The sequence below is a fragment of the Hyla sarda genome, chromosome 1 (assembly GCF_029499605.1).
Source record: "Hyla sarda isolate aHylSar1 chromosome 1, aHylSar1.hap1, whole genome shotgun sequence".
NCBI lineage: Eukaryota > Metazoa > Chordata > Amphibia > Anura > Hylidae > Hyla > Hyla sarda.
This window is the reverse complement of record NC_079189.1, coordinates 526,184,786-526,200,322: the sequence shown is the minus strand read 5'-3', so window position 1 is coordinate 526,200,322 and position 15,537 is coordinate 526,184,786. Positions and strand designations below refer to the sequence as shown.

The 15,537-nt window shown below is 48.5% G+C and overlaps 1 protein-coding gene across 4 annotated transcripts in view; it reads right to left on the bottom strand.

The window, feature by feature from the left end:
• The window catches only part of SSBP2 (single stranded DNA binding protein 2), a 214,851-nt gene extending 210,212 nt beyond the window's left edge, over nucleotides 1–4,639 (bottom strand). The window contains exon 1 of one of the 4 annotated variants that reach the window (XM_056539123.1): nucleotides 4,452–4,639. In XM_056539123.1, the coding sequence (XP_056395098.1) occupies nucleotides 4,452–4,507 (56 nt within the window). In that variant the 5' untranslated portion in view covers nucleotides 4,508–4,639. The remainder of the gene's footprint in view (nucleotides 1–4,451) is intronic. The other 3 variants (XM_056539132.1, XM_056539142.1, XM_056539152.1) reach the window with 3 other exon arrangements.
• Between the last annotated feature and the right edge of the window lie 10,898 nt (nucleotides 4,640–15,537).

Below are 15,537 nucleotides of genomic sequence, written 5' to 3'. Positions count from 1 at the left end.
TCCCCTGTATGGCTTCAGATGATGTCACGCCTGCTGGGTAACACCTCTTCCAAGTCTGTGAATCTGACTGAGACTGAGCAGAAAATACAGAGCAATATCAAGGAGGAAAACTAAAAAATAATAAAAATAAAGGCAGGGGGTTTATCACGATGACAGGTACTCTTTAAAACTTTTACTTAAAAGGGGTACTCCACTGGAAAACATTTTTTTTTTTAATCAACTGGTACCAGAAAGTTACCGTATATACTCGAGTATAAGCCGACCCGAGTATAAGCCGAGACCCCTAATTTCAACCCAAAATCCCAGGAAAAGTTATTGACTCGAGTATAAGCCTAGGGTGGGAAATACCTCATCCCCCCCTGTCATCATCCAGACCCGTCATTAACATCCTCATCATCATTCCCTTGTCATCATCCCACACATCCCCCCTTCATCATCCTCTTATCATCCCACACATCCCCCCTTCATCATCCCCTTGTCATCATCCCACACATCCCCCCTTCATCATCCCCTTATCATCCCGCACATCCCCCCTTCATCATCCCCTTATCATCCCACACATCCCCCCTTCATCATCCCCTTGTCATCATCCCACACATCCCCCCTTCATCATCCCCTTATCATCCCACACCCCCCCCTTCATCATCCCCACCCCCCTTCATCATCCCCACACCCCCCCTTCATCATCCTCTTCTCATCATTCGCCCTCAGTGGTCTTCAACCTGCGGACCTCCAGAGGTTTCAAAACTACAACTCCCAGCAAGCCCGGGCAGCCATCGGCTGTCCGGGCTTGCTGGGAGTTGTAGTTTTGAAACCTCCGGAGGTCCGCAGGTTGAAGACCACTGCGGCCTTCAACATCATCCAGCCCCCTCTCACCCCCTTTAGTTCTGAGTACTCACCTCCGCTCGGCGCTGGTCCGGTCCTGCAGGGCTGTCCGGTGAGGAGGTGGTCCGGGCTGCTATCTTCACCGGGGGCGCCTCTTCTCCGCGCTTCCGGCCCGGAATAGAGGCGTTGCCTTGACAATGACGCAGAATTACGTTGGCAATGAACGCACCTCTGCGTCGTTGTCACGGCAACGTGACTATTCTGAGGCCGGGCCCGAAGCGCTTAGAAGAGGCCTCCCCGGTGAAGATAGCAGCCCGGAACACTATCCCACCGGACCACCTCCTCACCGGACAGTCCTGCAGGACCGGACCAGCGCCGAGCGGAGGTGAGTACTCAGAACTAAAGGGGGTGAGAGGGGGCTGGATGATGTTGAAGGCCGCAGTGGTCTTCAACCTGCGGACCTCCGGAGGTTTCAAAACTACAACTCCCAGCAAGCCCGGACAGCCGATGGCTGCCCGGGCTTGCTGGGAGTTGTAGTTTTGAAACCTCTGGAGGTCCGCAGGTTGAAGACCACTGCGGGTGGGGGAGTTCACTCGAGTATAAGCCGAGGGGGGCCTATACTCGAGTATATACGGTAAACAGATTTGTAAATTACTTCTATATAAAATCTTAACACTTCCAGTATTTATAAGCTGCTGTATGTTGCAGAGGAAGTTCTTTTCTTTTTGGATTTCCTTTCTGTCTGACCACAGTGCTCTTGCAGATCTCCGCCCCCTCCCTAGTATGCTGTCTGCTCACATCTCCCCTAGCATTAGCAAAACTACAACTCCCAGCTTGTCCTCACTGACAGTAGCGGGACACAAGCTGACAGTGGGAGGATTTTTCCTCCAGGTGTGAGCCCTGCACTCACAGCTGTCAATCAAGGAAATGTGTCCATGACATAGGTGATGATGCATGGACACAGCAGGACTAGTATGTGTCCAAGCAGGCAGGGGGGGCAGTTGTTTGACTGGCTTTTTCAGCATGGAATACTGAAAATTTTCTAATGAAAGCAATTGCAAAGCCTATTGGTTATACATGCTTTACAACATATCAAAAGTTTTTTAAGCGCAAGGCCCTTTTGCGGCTAAAATGCTAAAAACGTCAGGTTTTTTTTGCAACTTTTCAAAAAACATTAGTTTATACGTTTAAATACGTGTTTTTTTTTTCTGAAGAAGGATAAAAACTGCTGAAGAAAAACCACTTAAATAATTAAATGAAAAGCCTAAACAAAAAAACATTACATTTTCAGGCTCTCTTTTGGGAGACCGAAAAGACACAGACACAAAAATAAAAGAAGAAAAGTGGTTAGTGTGCACATAGCCTTACGAGGAAATGTACACATTGGTCAATATTTTCTGCCAAAATCAAGGAGGGGGTCCAAAAGTATAAATCTTTCCATTATAGTTTCTCTCTGTGAAGCTTTATTCCACCATACATTTACTGCCCCTTTACGTTAATGGGATTTCGCTGTCGGAATTCCTGCGGTGGCAATTCTGCAAAATTTAAAGACCTCTCTAATTTTGCAGTAATTCCATGGTGCAATCCCATCGAAGTCAATGGGGCTTTGAATTGCAGCAGAATTATGTGCATTGAGAATACAGAACTCCACCAAAATTATGCCGAAATTCCTTTCAGCAAGCTTTGCTGAACGGAATTTGCGCGGAATTGCAGGAATTCCGGCGTGTGAACATGGCCTTACTATTCCAATCCTATTTTTTTTTTTACTAAATATAAATAAACAAATAATTACCAAAATACTACAGGTAAACCTAGCCTCCGGCTACATTCCCATATGGTTAACAAAATCAGCTGCGCAAAACACGCACCAAAGTACCCAAATGTGAACGTACCCTTTAGGGCGGATTACCTGGAGTGGATTTTGCTCCCATTGACTTCAATGGGTCAGCAGAAAATCCGCAATAGAGGCAGATTTGGACCCGTTGAAGTCAATGCTGGCAAAAAAAAAACATCCGCGGTGGAAATTCCACAGGTAATCCGCTCGTGTGAACGCTCACATGGGCGGATTACCTGTGGAATTTCCGCAGTGTATTTGCTGCAGAAAAATCCACAGCGGACTTTGCAACCATTGCCTTCGATGGGTCTGCAAGTCTACCTCTAGGGATCGACCGATTATCGGTTTGGCCGATATTCACGATTTTGGACATTATCGGTATTGGCAATTACCTTGCCGATAATGTCCCGCCTCCCCTGCCAGAGACCGCCGCCACATTGCCTCCCCCATCCCTGGTTTTATAATTACCTGTTCCCGGGGTCCGCGCTACTTCTGGCTCCTGCTCAGCGCAATGACGAGTGACAAACTCAACGCGACGACACCGTCAGTGCCCACAGTGACAGCTCAGGACGCCGCCGGAGCCAGAAGTAGCGCGGACCCCGGGAACAGGTAATTATAAGTTATCGGCCTGAAAGGTCACAGATTATCGGTATCAGTATCGGCCCTAAGAAAAAAAAATTTATATCGTTCGATCCCCATCAACCTCTACTGCGGAATGGTAGCAAAATCTGCAGCGCATTTTCCGCAACAAACACGCTTGTAATAATTTCACAGGTAATCCGCCCGTGTGAACGTAGCCTGAGGGTGGATTCACACGCAGCGGATTCGGCCTTTTGCATCTGAAAGGGGCTTGTAGAAATCCCATGTGCTCGCTACCAAAACAACCCCATTCATGAAGGAAAGCGGTGTCCAGTGGCGGCAATTTCGGCAACGTGTGAATTGACCCTTAAGCACACAACCTAAAGAATGAAAGTACATGACTATAGGTTAGTGTGTCTACCCCTGCAGCTTGAAAGTCTCTCTTCGTTGCAAAACTACAACTCCCAGCATGCCCTGACAGCCTTCGGCTGTCAGGGCATGCTGGGAGTTGTAGTTTTGCAGCTGAATGCAATCTATTGTTCTCTGTAAGCAGCCACTATAGCACAACCTGCAGAATAGACGGTGCGGACGATCTCATAAAGAAGCCGCAGAGTCTCCAAGACTTTGGGAAGTTGTGCGGCCCCAGGTGAGGAGCGATCCCCTGCGCTTCCCCCTTCTCTCTCCCCAGATCCGAGGATTCCTTTCCCTCCGAGCATCGCAACAAAAGCAGCGGCCGGTCAGCTCCCCCTCCCCCGGGCAGAGGCTGCAGCACAGCCGGGACCTGTCACTCGTACTACGGATGAGCATCTCCCGTGCACCCGGGTCCGCCGCACATTCCGGGAAACTTTACCCGTAATAGATCGGGGACAACTGGATGGAGGATCCGGTCACACATTAGATTTACACGGTTGTCAACATTGCACAATTATTATAATCGGTTTTAATTGCACAATATTATTGCAAAAGTTTTAGTTTTCTATGGTCCGTGATCGGAGGTGCCCCGTGCACACAGGGGGTAGAGCACCACCAGGATAGGATGGGGAGGCTGCACTCACCTCTCCGCTCCCAAACTTACTTTCCCCCCAGCAGCACCGGTGCACGGCGGCTCCACACACACATACACGGGAGGAAGTTTGTGGAAGCCCCGGCCTGTCCTCCCCCCCAGTGTCCCCGGCACACGTCCCCCCCACCTCCAGGGCAGAGCGCCACTTACTTCTCCCTGGCCTGGCTGTCGGACGGTACGCTGTTACTCTTGCCTTTGGCGTACATGCTTGCAGAAAGCTCCGATTGTCACACACCTGTCAACCGATCACAGCCTCCCCGGGAACAACCCCGTCACCATGGCGACACCAGCAGCGCCCACCCTGATAGGCCCGCCCGGCGCACGGCCCCGCCCGCTCGCTATGGCAACCGGTTTGACGGACAAGCTCTTCCCCCTCCCTCCTCCTCCTCCCCGGCAGGACGGGCTCACAGGCTGCCTCTGCCGCCTCCTCTTCCTCCTCCTCCTGCTTCTTCTTCTTTCCTCGGAGCTGGGAGGGGGGATTTGAAACCGTTCTAGGATTTTTAAACAACTGGCTGTTCCGTGTAACCGTCAGCACGCCCGCCGCGCGCCTCACAGGAGGGGGCCGGCCGGCCGGGGGGAAAGTGCGGCCTGGATCCTGAGCGTGGATCACACTGTGCGGCCCGGCTGCGGTATATGGGCGATTACATTACCCGAGAATGCTGGAGAACACAGGAACAATGGAGGCTGTTATATAAGACACGTTTATGACATGTCACATCTAGTCTGTATCGCAATAATAGCGACAGCGTATACCATGCCGCTCACCAGCTGTTGTAATACTACAACTCCCATCATGTCCCAATGGCTGGCCTGTTGTAAACTCTTTTTATGTGCTAATGGCAGACTGGTGGCTCCAGCTGTTACAAAACTACAACTCCCATCATGTTCGAATGGCTGAAAGGTTGCTCATTAGCTATTGCAAAACTACAACTCCCATCATGTTCCAATGGCTGAAAGGTTGCTCATTAGCTATTGCAAAACTACAACTCCCATCATGTTCCAATGGCTGAAAGGTTGCTCATTAGCTATTGCAAAACTACAACTCCCATCATGTTCTAATGGCTGAAAGGTTGCTCATTAGCTATTGCAAAACTACAACTCCCATCATGTTCCAGTGGCTCGCCAGTTGCTAAAAAAAAACTACAACTCTTATCATGTCTCAATGGCTGACCTGCTGCAAAACTACAACTCCCATCATGTCCCAATGGCTGAAAGGTGGCTCATTAGCTATTGCAAAACTACAACTCCTATCATGTCTCAATGGCTGACTGTTGGCTTGCCAGCTGCTGCAAAACTAGTGTCCAATGGTTGACCGGCGGCTCGTCAGTTGTTGCAAAACTACAACTCCCATCATGTCCCAATGGCTGACCAGCAGATCTCCAGCTGTTGCAAAACTAAAACTCCACATCATGTAGCTATGGCTGACCGGTGGCTTTCCAGTGGTTGTAAAACTACAACTCCCATCATGTCCCAATAACTCACCGGTGGCTCTCCAGTTGTTACAAAACTACAACTCCCATCATGTCCCAGTGGTTCGCCAGCTGCTGAAAAAAACTACAACTCCCATAATGTCCCAATGGTTGACTGGTGGCTCTCTAGCTGTTACAAAACTACAACTCCCATCATGTTCCACTGGCTGAAAGGTGGCTCATTAGCTATTGCAAAACTACAACTCCTATCATGTCTCAATGGCTGACCGTTAGCTTGCCAGCTGTTGCAAAACTAGTGTCCAATGGCTGACCGTTGGCTCGTCAGTTGTTCAAAACTACAACTCCCATCATTCCCAATGGCTGACCGGTGGCTTGCCAGCTGTTGCAAAACTATAACTCCCATCATGTCCCAATGACTGACCTGTGGCTTGCCAGCTGTTGCAAAACTACAGCTCCCATCATGTCCCAATGACTGACCTGTGGTTTGCCAGCTGTTGCAAAACTACAACTCTCAGCATTCACATGGTGGGAGTTGTAGTTTTGCAACAGCTGGAAGAACACTGCATATTCCTGATCTGTATAATCGGGGGAGCTGTGTAACTATAATGAGAGCAATAAATAGAGATTTTCCTAGCTTGTGACAGAAAATATAAGTTATATGAAGACAGGAGGCGAGTATCTTATGCATTAATCTTTCTTTATTAATGCCCATAGCAGAATATTCATTATTCAATTAAATGAACAGAAAACTTAAAAAAAAAACTACATATCCCAGCAGTCCTTGGGGCACAATAGCCACTCCTAATCCAGCAGCCCCTATATAAGGACTGCCCCCACATATAACTTCCTCTTTCTTCATGCGACAACACCGCCGCACCGGAACTAGGGATGTCCCCCGGATAGCATCTCAACCTTCCAACACCGCAGCCAGCCGGCCTGATGTCTTGGGAATCGGAGACCCACAGTGCCAACTCCAACCACGTCTTAACGGGGACCCTAGAAAAGAAAAATATCTTCGACCAACAGGTCAACCGGACCCCGGACACCAACAGCGATCGGCCACAAGATCCGACTGCCGCACAGGAATCGGACTCCTCTTCCGACCGGCCCTCCGGCTCACAGGACGCCACTTCGCTCCAACGGGAGCTGAAGAACTCCAATCTCTGGGAACAGATGTCGACCCAACAGGGATCAGAAACCCGAACCTTAGTTCGAACATGTCAACCGCCAACCTGGCTCCAACACCTTCGTTCAGTAACCTGAGAATAGAACAAAAGACACGTAATAGGGTGGGCAGGGAGGGAAGATACTCGCCTCCTGTCTTCATATAACTTATATTTTCCGTCACAAGCTAGGAAAATCTCTATTTATATATCAGACAGGAGGCTCATATCTTATGCAAGTTCAAAGCTGACAATCTAGCAAGGTAACATGCAACAATCTAATCTACAATTATCCTAATACAGACATGGAGACATGTTCCTCTGGTCTGAAATAGAAATGGCGAAAAGTGGTCTCGGAAGACCAATCGGCCACCATTAATAAATCAGATAGGGAACCCCCTGAGGTGACCACCTTAGTAGCCATAGCACCCCTGGATGAATGAGCACCAAACAGGGATACGTCAATGCCCGCCATCTCCATGGCCGACCGCACCCAGCGCGCTAGAGTAGCGGAAGTAACCGGGAAGTGTGGTTTAACATAAGAAACCAGAAGCTGGGAGAAATCCCTAGAGCGCAAATCAGCCGTTCGCGATTCGTATGCCTGCAGGCAACGGACAACGCATATCTGTGGATGTGCAGGGAAAAACGGGTAAAAAACCGATTGGATACCCGTCTTTGTCCTACGGACCACCGAGAACTTGACCCCCTGAGGCGAGAATTGCCGCCGAGAGATGTCCAAAGCCCTCACGTCCGAGACACGCTTGATGGAAACCAAGCATAAAAGGACAGTCAATTTATACGAGAGCAGTTTCAAGGGAAGGGCGTTATTGTCTTCCCACGAAGTAAACATGGTAAGCAACCTGGAGACATCCCAGGTCGCCTGGTACCTAGGCCGCGGAGGACGTTTAAATTTAATGCCGCGCAAAAGCCTACAGACTAGCGGATGTTTGCCGACCGGCAAAGAGTCCACTGGGCAATGATAAGCGGAAATAGCTGACCGGTACACATTGATGGAACTAAAGGATTTGCCAGACTCAAAAGAATCTGCCAAGAAGTTCACCACTATAGATACAGGCGCACATACGGGATCAACCTGCCGTCGATCACACCAACAAACCCAGAGTCTCCAGGCTGATCGATATGCCGATCTAGTCCCAGGGGCCCAGGCCAAGGCGAGGAGATCCCTAGCCGATCTTGAAAGGTCGCTATCCTCGTCTGGGACCCCGAAACCAGCCACGCCAGGAGAGGTAGGTGACCCTCCACTACCATCGGGTGGAGCCCCTTGGATGGATTGGTGAGGAGCTGCGGGAAGTGTGGCAGCAGCCTGGGGTAATCCACGGCCATCCCCAGGAGGAGAGGGAACCATGGTTGCGTCGGCCACCAGGGTGTGATCAGGACAACTGTCCCCCTCAGGTTCGCAGTATGTAGGAGAACCCGGGAGATCATCTGGAATGGGGGAAATGCATAATGTATTCCCTCCGGCCAAATTTGGCGAAGAGCGTCTACCGCAGACGCTTCCGGATCCGGTCTCCAGCTGAAAAATTGTGATAGCTGGTGATTGAGGCGAGAAGCGAAGAGGTCCACATGTAATGGACCCCAAAGCTGCCTCAGTTGAAGGAAAATGGAACGATCCAACCGCCAATCGCTGGAATCTAGGAGATAATGAGAACTCCAATCGGCTACCGAATTGGAAACCCCCGGAATATATATCCGCTATCGGAATAATGTGGTGGGCTAGGCAGAAATGCCAAAATTCCATCGCGAGATCCGCAAGGATTCTGGATTTGGTGCCCCCTAGGCGGTTGATGTACTGAACCGCCGCCACATTGTCCATGCGTAATAATACACAGCAATTGGACGTATGAGGTAGAAAGCTCCTGACGGCAAAGAATGCCGCTAGAAGCTCCAAGGCATTGATATGTAGGGAAGCTTCGGTGACGGACCACGTCCCTCCTGTGGAATCTGTGCCACAACGAGCTCCCCAGCCCCGACGACTCGCGTCCGACTCTATGATGATGTCTGGACTGGAGTTGAAAATGGCTCTGCCGTTCCACTCGACGGCATGACGAAGCCACCAGTGCAACTCTTCGGTGGCCGCCTGACAGAGAGGTACTTCGTCCGCATATCTGAGACCTTGTCGCAGGTGCATGATCTTGAGTCTCTGCAGGGCTCTGTAGTGCAATGGGGCTGGAAAAATAGCCTGGATGGAGGCTGTCAAGAGACCCACTAGGCGCGCCAGGACCCGCAAGGATAAGTAACCTTTGCGCAGGACCGCCCTGATTTCTTTGCGGATCAGGGCTAGTTTTGATTTGGGAAGGCGGAGGACGGCTTGATTGGTGTCCACCAGAAAACCCAGAAATTCCATCTCCTGGGCCGGGATCAGAACTGACTTGTCTCGGTTGACTATAAATCCCAGGTCTTGCAATAGCGACAACGTCCACTCCATGTGAAGAGCGGCCAGTGTTTTGGAACGGGCCATGATAAGGAGGTCGTCCAAATAAATGATCAGACGTACCCCTCTGCTCCTCAACGACGCCACCACTGGTTTCATGAGTTTGGTGAAACACCATGGGGCGGACGATAGGCCGAACGGAAGGCAAGTAAACTGCCACATACGGTCTTTCCAGAGAAAAGGTTGGGACTCGGGATGGATAGGGACGGTGAGATAGGCGTCCTTCAAATCCACCTTCACAAGCCAATCTCCTGGCTGTAGGAGATCCCGGAGGAAATGAATTCCTTCCATTTTGAAATGTCGATAGGTGACATGTTGGTTGAGATCTCGAAGGTTGATCACTGGCCGGTAACCGCCCCCTTTTTTCTTCACTAAGAAGAGATTGCTCACAAAACCTGGGGAGGACCAGTCTACCTCTCGAATGGCGTGTTTGGCCCTGAGATCTCTTATCTCGTTGTCGATGAGAACGACATTCTGGTTTGAAAACCTGATAGGGGTTGGAATCATGTCCACGGTCGGCAAGGATTGGAGTTCTATGACGAACCCTGTTATCGTATTCAGGATCCACGCGTCTGCCGTAATCGCAGACCAGGCGTGGGTAAAATATTTCAGACGTCCCCCCATTGGAACAGGAGACTGTGGAATATAGAGAGTACTCACCGGTATGGGGTATCCACGTTCACCGCGTCCGCGCCAGGGTCTGCCACGGGGTGGGAAAAACGGTGCTGGTTGAGCCACCGGCATGGTGTAGGAGGGAGGAGCTTGTTGATATTGGAACTGAACAGATTGTCTGCTCTGTGGCCTGTAGGTTGAAGTACGGCCGGCAGATCGGCCTTTACCTCTGCCGGCCCTGGCAAAAATTTTATTGGTCCCTGCTTTTTTAAGGGACGTCTGGGCTTTATCTAAGCTAGTGAACAGCCCGACAAATTTGTTTATGTCCTTTATTAGACTATCGCCAAACAGCATCCCCTCCGCCGACGGACCAGGCTCGGTCTCGGCTAAATGAGATAATTGTGGGTCGAGGCGTATAAGGATTGAGCGCCTCCTCTCAATCGAACAGGTAGTGTTAGCGCTGCCCGCCAGGCAAATAGCCCTCTGGGCCCAACCGCAGAGTTGACGCAGATCAACAGGTTGATCCGTCGCGGCCGCCTGCTCAGAGAGGTTTAAAATCTTTGTGAGGGGACCAATCAAGTCTAGAACGCGTTCTTGTATTGTCCGAAAGGAGCGTTCAATTCCCTTTTTAGGGGATTTGCCCAACTTCAGGAGATACTTAGAAAGGATCGTGTCCACTTCCGGTGTACTGACTACTTTATGTGGTATAAAGGGCCTGGGACACTCTGCCCTTAATTTATTGCGGCTCGTTCTGTCCAAAGACTTACGTGCCCAAAATTCCACGTATTGTGATACGTGAGGGAGTGGGGTCCAGTCACCCGACCGCGGGTGGGAGATTGCGTCAGGGTGAAAGAACGGTTCACCTAGGGCGTCTAGGATGATTTCGTCCTGCGTAGCAGGGATTGCGTCTGTGTCAAACGCAGTGTCCCCAACATCCTCATCTATATTTACAGACTCATCACCGTCAGCTTCATCGGACGAATGAGCGGACGAATCCTCATCCGAGGAATCTACAAATGAGTTAGGTTTGGACCGTCGAGCGGACCTCTGCCTCTTCTCTTTTAACTCCCCGAGGCCCAGGGGTCGATTTGAGTCTGAGGGATGTTGGGGTTGGCAGGTCGGGGTAGGAGCTGCCTGAAACATATTATTGTCTTCCCCTGTCGGGGAGTCGGATACCGCCAGAACATGCTTCCTTTTCTGGGAAGCTTTGCCTTTTTTGCTCGGCGGTTCGCTACCCTGAGGTGGCAGGGCTGACATCATGGGGTGAGAGGCCTGACACCCAGAAGGAATAATGGCAGAAGCTAGGGCTGCTTGCACTGACTTATTAATTAGGTCTTGGATCTGGCCTGCAGTCATAAACTGTGCAGATTCCATAGGAAAACTATCCCCTCTAGGGGGAGCAGATGTGGGCTCCTCAGCCATGATATAGATCAGGGTAATAGAACTGAGGGTAATTAACAATAGTATGCTTGGAAACAGAATCAATTCTGTTTCAGGGAAAAAACAGAGATTTTACACAGACCGTATGCTACAGGCTCCGTCCTCCACACCGCTAGCGCTGTACTGGCGCTGTGCTGTGAGGAGAGATCAGGAGCCCTAGCCCTCAGGGACGAAGTCTCACGAGACTAGGTCTCGGCTCCGATTGGAGGGCGCAGGAGCGCCCTCTGGTGACGAGAATCAGGCACGCCCCTTCTCCAAGCAACGGCCGTGAGGAGAGTGGAACGGCCCGCACCGCAGGACCCGCCCCCCTTTCGCCCGCGCAAGCGAACCAAAGAAGTGATGAAGGAAGGCGCAGTAAAGACTGCAGTGCTCACTAGGGGCTTGACCTTCGTCTATCTGCTGATTGGTGAGAGTACTTGAAGTCAGACCCCACTAATCAGATATTAATAGATTATTATAAGAACAGGCCATCAGTGTTAAAGTCCTGGAAAATTATTTGCTGTAATAAAAGGACAACTTGTGTACCTTACTAGATAAGGAGCGTGGCTTATTGGGAATGTGGGTGTGGCAACAAAATGTTGACAAAAAAAATTGGCGTACAGTAAGCCAATCAATAGGTGGTGTCATCTGTCATACAGCAGGAGCTACTTTGATAAATTTGGCTCATTTTCAAACCGTTTAGTCTAAATTCATACATCTTCAATAGCTGTCAACAGTTTTATCTCTTGATCTCCCTATACACATGGCTGAACGTCCATGTATTCACATCAGAGAGACGAGGGGTAAGATGCTGCCAGACAGCTCTGGTGGCATCATATCTTTCTTAGTGTGCATTCACACCATGTTTTGTTTGAATGAGCTGACCAGAGTCAGATAGAGACTCGGGTCATCTCATTATTGCCCCGTATCCGGTTTTCTGGCCGGATTGAAAATCATGGTATGCCATCCTGCTTGGCACCCACCTGGAAAGGCCTTTTGAGTGAAAATCCCAGGTGTTCTCGGCTTTGTTAAGAACATCTGTAACAATGCTGATTGGCAAAAATCTGCTGGAACAGGAGATGTCCCTTTCAGGCTGGGTTCACACCACGTTTTTTGCAATACAGTTCCTGTATCAGGTTTTTGATTAAAAAAAAAGGGGATTCCTCAAAACCTAACTTAACTGAGTCAAAACGTGTACAAATTTTAATCTGTAAACGGTTGAAAACCGTAAACAATTAAAAAAATTATATCCGGTTTCATCCTTTTAAGAAAAAAACATGTTTTTAACTTTTTACTCCATTATGAATAAAGTTTCACTTGTTTGATTGAAATTCTAAGAAAAACAACTGTGCAAAGTAAAAAAAACGTATGGTGAAAACTGGATGGAACCGTATGTACGGTTCCCATTGCCTCCCATGTTAAAAAAAATGTATACGTTTCAATACGGTTTTTCACCTGGACCAAAAACCGTGGTAGACTATAGTTTTGGGTACGGGAAAAAAACTGACAAAACTGTACATGATGCAAAACGGACACAACCGGGTGCATCGTTTGGCATCCGGTTTTCAATGGAGAGTTAATGCATACGGTTTTCATTACGGTTCCGTAAGGTTTTTAAATTGAAAACGTATACGGGAACTGTATTGCAGAAACGTGGTGTGAACCCAGCCTCAGTTGGATGTCGAGCACAACATACAAACACCCCATACTATTGTTCTAGGTGCTCTAGTGTATGGTCACATGTGGCACATACGGTGCGGATATAATGCTGTGGATTTCATGCTGTGTTCAATCATTTATTGATATTGATTTATTTTTCTTGTATAATTAAACAAAGCATACAATTTGCAGTGTATATGCTAAATGTGAACATACCCTGACTGTTTAATCTCTCTTTACTGATTCTATATATCTTATTGTTTCTGGTGAATTGGCAGAAACACCCATTACCAAGGCTTATTTGCCTCTATATATACATAAAAAAAATAAAAATATATATATACAGTGGTCCCTCAACATACGATGGTAATCCTTTCCAAATGGACCATCGTTTGTTGAAACCATCGTATGTTGAGGGATCCGTGCAATGTAAAGTATAGGACAGTGGTCTCCAATCTGCGGACCTCCAGATGTTGCAAAACTACAACACCCAGCATGCCCGGACAGCCAACGGCTGTCCGGGCATGCTGGGAGTTACAGTTTTGCAACATCTGGAGGTCCACAGGTTGAAGACTACTTGTATAGGAAGTTGTACTCACCTGTCCCTGCCGCTCCAGACCGTCACCTCTGTCCTTGATGTCGCCACGTCCCCGAGGTGTCCCCGACCCTACGGCAAGGCCTCTGCTTCCCCGGCATCCGCGCTCTCCGTCGCCGCCATCACGTTGCTACGCACGCCGCTCCTATATGATGACAGGATGGCGTGCGCAGCGACGTGATGACGACGATGGAGAGCACTGACGATGCAGAGGATCCCGAAGAGGATGCACTGGAGCCCCGAGGACAGGTAAGTGATCGTCAGCAGACCATACGGGGCACCGTATACGGCTATCCGGTGGCAGCTGAAGAAGTCTGCGCTGCTGGATAGCTGTTTATGCGATGGCTCCGACATACAAAAGCATTGTATGTTGATGCTGCCTTCAACTTGAAATTATCGTATGTCGGGGCCATCGTAGGTCGGGGGGTCACTGTATATATAAAATATTCTACTTTTCTGTGTGAGGGGTTTAGTAGTATAGTAGTATGGACTTTCCCTCATCTCACCATGCAGTCATTCTTGTTGAGCTTGTGATAGACCTGTGTGTATACAGGACACATCTAGACAGCCATGTGCTATAGCCTAGGACTCAGTCTTGGATCATTTTAAACTAGACATTTCTGTCTTTTGGCATGAATATTAGGAGATAATTGCTGTTTCCTTATTGAGCATTATTTCTTTCACATATTGCTATATCTTAAATTGTGTATTACGCATCACGTTGAAATAATTCCTTTACCACATACAGTTGCAAGAAAAAGTATGTGAACCCTTTGGAATTATATGGATTTCTGCACAAATTGGTCATAAAATGTGATCTGATCTTCATCTAAGTCACAACAATAGAAAATCACAGTCTGCTTAAAATAATAACTCACAAATAATTAAATCTTACCATGTTTTTATTGAACACACCATTTAAACATTCACATGGTTGAACTTCAACCAAACGTTTCCTGTAGTTGCTGATCAGACGTGCACAACGGTCAGGAGTAATTTTTGACCATTCCTCTTTACAGAACAGTTTCAGTTCAGCATTATTCATGGGATGTGTGGTGTGAATCGCTTTCTTGAGGTCATTCCACAGCATCTCAATCAGGTTGCGGTCAGGACTCTGAGTGGGCCAATTCAGAAGGCATATTTTCTTCTGTTTGAGCCATTCTGTTGTTGATGAACTTCTATGCTTTGGGTCATTGTCCTGTTGCAACACCCATCTTCTGTTGAGCTTTACCTGGTGGACAGATGGCCTTAAGTTCTGCAAAATGTCTTGATAAACTTGGGAATTTATTTTTCCCTCAATGATTTCAATCTGTCCAGGCCCTGACGCAGCAAAGCAGCCCCAAACCATGATGCCCCCACCACCATACTTCATAGTTGGGATGAGGTTTTGATGTTGGTGTGCTGTGCCTCTTTTTCTCCACACATAGTGTTGTGTGTTTAGCCAGTACAGTGAATATTTTGCCAGTACTGCTGTGGAACATCCAGGTGCTCTTGTGCAAGCTGTAAACGAGCAGAAATTTGTTTTTTGGACAGTAGTGGCTTCCTCTGTGGTATCCTACTATGAATTCCATTCTTTTTTAGTGTTTTATGTATCGTAGATTCGCTAACAGGGATGTTTGCATATGCCAGAGACTTTTTTAAGTCTTTAGCAGACACTCTAGGATTCTTCTTCACCTCATTGAGCAGTCTGCGCTGTGCTCTTGCAGTCATCTTTACAGGACGGCCACTCCTAGGGAGAGCAGCAGCAGTGCTGAACTTTCTCCATTTATAGACAATTTGTCTTACTGTGGACTGCAAGGCTTTTGAAGATACTTTTATAACCCTTTCCATTTTTATGCAAGTCAACAATTCTTAATCGTAGGTCTTCTGAGAGCTCTTTTGTGCAAGGCATCATTCACATCAGGCA